The 5,959-nt window shown below is 49.4% G+C and overlaps 1 protein-coding gene across 1 annotated transcript in view; it reads left to right on the forward strand.

Moving 5' to 3' along the window:
* Positions 1–3,175: 3,175 nt before the first annotated feature.
* Positions 3,176–5,959, forward strand: part of Znf341 (zinc finger protein 341) — a 64,627-nt gene continuing 61,843 nt past the window's right edge. The window contains exon 1 of the mRNA XM_004630823.2: positions 3,176–3,261. Within this exon, the coding sequence (XP_004630880.1) occupies positions 3,231–3,261 (31 nt within the window). The 5' untranslated portion in view covers positions 3,176–3,230. The remainder of the gene's footprint in view (positions 3,262–5,959) is intronic.

Genomic DNA, 5,959 nt, shown 5'->3' on the forward strand with positions numbered 1-5,959 from the left:
ACTCAATATGAAGGCAAACTGAGACTGGTGGAAATCGCTCAAGTGCCAAAAGCACACGTTGATGAGTTCAAGTCTGTATTAAAATTTAAAATATTTAACACAAACAGCCTATGGATTTCTCTTGCAGCAGTTAGAAGATTGCAGGAAGAGAATGCCATTGACATGGCAATCATTGCAAATCCAAAGACTCTGGATGGAGGCCTGAATGTCATTCAGTTAGAAACTGCAGTAGGGGCTGCGATTTTCTTACAGTGTAACCTCTAAGATTCTTTTTTTTTCTAAGATTCTAAAATAGGTACTTTATTACATTACTGTACTCTGAAATATTGATTCTTAAAGTAGTTTTCTGCATTTAGTCTAAGAAAAGCACAGATGAAACAATACTTGCCTTCTGTGAAGAGACTCCTGAAGGTTATCTTTTTTAAAAAAAATTTTATTTATTTGTGTGTGTGACCAGCTCAGCTCACCAGGGGGCGGGGCTGGCTGGCATGTGGTGCTGGGGTATCGAACTGCCATCCCTGTGATTTGCTAAGCTTGTTCTAAGTAGGTGCTTTAGACCACTGAACCATCTCACCAGCCCTCCTGAAAGTTATCTTAAAGTGCAATATTGTTTAATCATAAAACTGAAGCAATCTTCTGGAAGATTTATTTATTTATTTATTTATTTATTTATTTATTTATTTATTTATTTATTGGAACTGGGTATTGAACTCAGGCCCTTGCGCTTGTCTGGGAAGCGCTTATTCCACTAACCCATCTCCCTAGCTCCTAGAAGATCTTTTAACAGAAGCCTCACTGACAGTTACTTTGAATTGCTTGTGATTTCAACAATAAAGAGGTGGAGCAATAAAAAAAAAAGTCAGAAATCCAGCACCCTTTTATTTATTTATTTGTTTGTTTGTTTGTTTAGGTCTTTTTGAGACAGGTCCTCACCATGCAATTCAGGCTGGCTTTGAGAAAACTTTGTAGTCCAGGCTAGTCTTAAACTCATAATGATCCTTCTGCCTCAGCCTCTTGAGTGCTGGGATTACAGGCATGCTCTCCCATGCCCAACTGCTTTTCTACTCTTGAACTAGGAGTCTAACCAGATATGATGGTACATGATTGTAATCCCAGGGGTCAGAGGGGCTACTGGGCTACATAGAGAGAGCCTTTCTCAAACAAAACAAACACCCCAGACAAACAAACAAAACCCATCCAAAATAACTAAGAGTCTGGCTTAAGGTCTTCATGTTTCTCTTCTCATGTAGAATCTGATTTTTTCAATCAGATTTTATTGGTACATTTTATTTATTTATTTATTTTTATTTTTATTTATTTATTTATTTATTTATTCATTCATTCATTTTGTGTGGCCAGCTCAGCCCACCAGGGGGCGGGGCTGGCTGGCATGTGGTGCTGGGGGATTGAACCACAGTCCCTGTGTTTTGCTTAGCTTAGCTTGTTCTAAGTAGGTGCTTTAGACCACTGAGCCATCTCACCAGCCCCTATTGGTACATTTTAGATAAACAAGATGATCACATTTATAATTTGTACCTGTACATGATACAACTTGCTTTTTTCCCCATCCCCCTACCATTCCTTCAATCCCTCCTCCCTTCCCCATTTATAAAAGCTTTCTCTTCTTCTTCTTCTTCTTCTTCTTCTTCTTCTTCTTCTTCTTCTTCTTCTTCTTCTTCTTCTTCTTCTTCTTCTTCTTCTTCTTCTTCTTCTTCTTCTTCTTCTTCTTCTTCTTCTTCTTCTTCTTCTTCTTCTTCTTCTTCTTCCTCTCTCTCTCTCTCTCTCTCTCTCTCTCTCTCTCTCTCTCTCGTTAACTTCTCTGGGGTAGCTGGAACACCCATTGTGGAGTCAGGCGCCAAGAAATTCCTCAAACTTTACCTATTCCCTACTTGGCTCCATGCCTGGAGCGACTGTATTGCTTAACCTTAGAAATGTGTAGCTGTTCAGTGCCAACAAGGTGGCCCTGAGGGAGTGGGACATGGGACTGGTACGATCTTGGTGGAGGATGAGATGACAGTAAAGTCCACCTGTCAAGCTGTTAGCGAAGCATTTCCAAGTGTGCCTCTGTGCCCAAGCCTTGAGGTCCAACCCGGACAGATATGGTAACCCCGGCTCCGAAGGGGTGGAGAAAGAGAAAGCTGATGGCAGGAGACTGTCACAGGGCAGGGGAGGTACCAGGTCCTGTGAGAACCTGGAATGGCAAGGGAGGGTTCTGTTCCATTCAGGTCAGGGCAAGCTGCTCAGAGGCAGCCAAGAAGTCAAGCTTCTGCTGTCCTGCTGAGGGTGGGCACAGCATTTCCGAAACAAGGTCTTGCTATGCAAGACCTGACCTTGAGCTACTTTGCAGCCCAGGCTGGGCTAGAACAATCCTCCTGCCTTAGCTTCCCAAGTGCTGGGATTACAGGCATGTGCCACTAAAAACTTGTTAAAGATTGAATGTCTTCTTCCCACACTCCGTACTCCATGGGAAGCGCTACCGTACAATGAAGATGAGAGAAGGGCGTGGGAATGTGGTTGGGTGGCAGAGTCCCCATGCCCTGAATGGGGCCCCTATGAGTCTCATCTGGGCGCAGCTTAAGTGGGTTTGGGTTTATGTGAGAGCATGGGGTTGTGGAGAGGAAGGGATGGGAAAGCGAAGTCCCAAAAGGTGGAAATAGGGTGTGATAAACAGAGGTTATTAAAACCGGGCAGAGATGAGTGTCAGGCAAGGAGAGATGGTGGCTTCCAACAGGCAAAGGTGAAAGCTATCGTGGACGGGGAGAATGGGAGGTTACTGACCAGTGGAAAACCTGTGTTGCATAGTGGGAGGAGGGGAGACTGCTGACACTGTTGAGTGGTCCGGGTGGCGGGAAGCGGGGGCTGATGCTGCAAAGCTGGGGTCTCGGGTGCAGTGATAGTGGGGAAGGCTTGCGTCAAGTCTGGAGGCGGTGTGGTGGTGCAGATAATAGGAGCAGGGGGTAGTCCCGTGCGTGCGGCGAGTTTGGGTCTGTGTAGAGTTGAAGGTTCAAGTAAGGTGGGGGCGAGGTTCCACGCCGGGGGATGTGGGTGTCCCCGTGACGCGGCCGGGTTTGCGGGAGGGTGGGGCTCGGCGGCAGCTCCCGGGCGCCCCCTAGCGGCCCCGACTCCTCCTCCGCCGCCGCCGCTGCCGCCGCCGCCGCCGCCGCCGCGGCTCCCACAATGCTCGCGTAGCCCCGCTTGCCTCCCGAGGCAGCGGCGGCGGCGGTTCCAAGATGGCGCAGGCAATCTTCGAGGCCCTGGAGGGTGAGCAGCGGCGGGGCAGGGGAAGCGGCTGTTCCGCGGCGCGCCCCCTCCCGCCGCGCCCTAGCAGCGCCGGTCCCAGGGCGCGCGGCGGCCGCCGGGCGGAGGGCGCTGGGGCCGGAACAGCCGCCAGGCGGGAGGGGCACGGGAGGAAACAGCCTTGGCAGGGGAGGCGGGGCGGGGGCATTGGGACCGGAACAGCGGCCGGGATGGCGCTCTGCGGCGAGGAGGGGACATCGAGGCCGGAACAGCCGGGGAGAGCTGTCCAGCGGGGAGGGGACCGCGGGACCGGAACAGCTGCAGACTCGGAGGGTTTTCGCGAGGGAACTCTGGGCCACCCCGAGGCTCCGCGGGATGTGGGGGCGCGGAGGGGTCGACTGTGCGGGGACAGCACAGCGCCCTGACGACCAGAGCTACAGAGCCAGGCTCTCAGGCCACGAAGAACTTCTCTTTAGCGAACTGCATGCCACGTGTTGGGTGCAGACTCAGAAAGGAGACGCCATCTGTGTGCCGGCCCGACCAGCAAGACTGGTCGCCTGCTCGTTGCATCATGCCAGGTGCAGAGTTTTACAGACGGAGACCGAGGGAACTGCCTGCTGGCGTGTGTCCCGCAGAGACGTGGTGCTCTTAGATCCAGACTAGCAAACACAGGTCCAAACCAACTCTCCTGTGATCTGCATGGTCTCCGAATGGAGGGTGGCTGGCTGGACGTGTAGGTTTGTGGAGACAGCAAACCCTGAGAGCCTCCTTAGGCACCTGCTGTGCATCGGAGTTAAAGAGCAGCCTTAAGTAACCTAGGGCCATAACAGACTAGACTGTGGGGCAAATTGAGTATGTGGCCAGAGTTCAAGTGGGGAGTGGACTGGACTGTAGGGGGTTGCAGATCCCCTCGCCCAATCCCTTTCCCTGAGCTGGGGATTGAAACAAGGGCTGTCACACTGAACTCATTTTATTTTTGTGCCAGGGATTGATTGAACGCAGGACCTTGCGCTTGCCAGGCAGGCGCTTAAGCTACAGAGCTATCTCCCTAACCCCTTTCTTAAAACTTTGAGACAAGGTCTCACTACATTACCAAGTCGACTGGAATTTGTGATTGATCCTCTTGCCTCAGCTTTCCTAGAGTGCTGGGGTTACTGGCATACGCCTCTACATCGGCTGAGGTTGATGCTTTGAGTCTTGCAGCTCCTTTGGAGATCTCAGCCACTTAGCTTTACTTGGAGGATCGGAAGTCTCACCGTGAAATGGTAACCCTCTCTTACCATTTTCCTTGAGCTCTAGTCCCCCCCACCCCACCCCAGCAAAGATAAACATCAAAAGAAGATAACCACACTTGGTATACTGTGGAGGGTCAGAGTCAGTGAGCAGCTCCCTGCACGAGGATAGTGGGCTTCTACTGTTTAAATGTTTATTTCCAAAAAAAAAAAAAAAAAAAATAAAAAAAAAAGAGAACAACTAAAAAAAAAAAAAAAAAAAATGTGATGTAGCTGATGTAGTGGCACTTGTCTGTAATCCCAGCACTGGGAGGCTGAGGAGGCAGGAGTATCATTTTAAGTCGAAGGCCAGCCTGAATCCCTGTCTCAAAAGAAAAAAAAAAGGGTTCATGTCTTGAATAATGAAATTAAAAGAGAAATCAGCAGGTTCTTGATTCAGTCCCTAGGACCAAAACATAAATGCAGAAATGGAAGCCAGTCCCTAGAACATTGTGATGCCGGCAGGGTGAGGGTAGTGGCTCTGCAGAGATCCTGGGGAGAGGGGCATCCACAGGACCTAGACCCTGGGAACTGCATTTGCCAAGCTCTGGTTTTCCATGATGCATGGTGTCAGTGTGGGGGAGCAGCTAAAGATGACACCTCCATCAGTTTGAGGAAGCTTCCGAACTTTATCTTGGGATCAGTGGGAAGCTAAAAAAAGGTTTTCAGCAGGGGAGCTGCAGGATCTGATGTATGTTTTATAAAGTTCATACTGGTTGCTGCAGGAATAAATGGGGTGGGGGCGCTGGAATGCCAGCTGGGAGAACTGGCCTGGGGACAGCAGAGGGTAAGTGGGGAGTGTATTGGAGACATTTGGGAGGCAGAATAGGCTACAGTTACCAAAGGTCTGGAGATGGGAGGAGGAGCAGAGGGGTGAGGGAAGAATCATAGGGTTTCCCAGGGGCTGCGCTTGGGAGGCTTGGATGTCTTGTTTTCATTATAGATTACAGCAAGAGAAATTTAGGGGTGGAAGATAGATGGCATTAAATTTGAGCTCAGTTTTAGACAGAGGTACTTTTAAAAATTAGGCATTTTCTTTTGAATTTTTTTTTTCCATAGGCACACAGGCACTTTTGAGAAATAATAGAATGATCCCACGTATCCTGTTACCCAGTGGTGGCATGTTGTGGCACTAGAGTGGACATTCACCACCAGCTCCTTCCCTTTGCCTCCATCCCTCACCCCGGGCCACTATTTTTTTTTTTTTTTTAATTTTATTTATTTATTTATTTATTTATTTATTTTTGTGTGTGTGTGTGGCCAGCTCAGCCCACCAGGGGGCAGGGCTGGCTGGCATGTGGTGCTGGGGGATTGAACCGCGGTCCCTCTGCTTTGCTAAGCTTGTTCTAAGTAGGTGCTTTAGACCACTGAACCATCTCACCAGCCCCAGAAAAGCTATTCTTGACTTACGGTCACATTTCAAAGTCCCTGAATAGCTTCCCCCACCTCTG

Source organism: Octodon degus, unplaced genomic scaffold, assembly GCF_000260255.1.
Source record: "Octodon degus isolate 3935 unplaced genomic scaffold, OctDeg1.0 scaffold00037, whole genome shotgun sequence".
In the NCBI taxonomy this organism is placed as follows: domain Eukaryota; kingdom Metazoa; phylum Chordata; class Mammalia; order Rodentia; family Octodontidae; genus Octodon; species Octodon degus.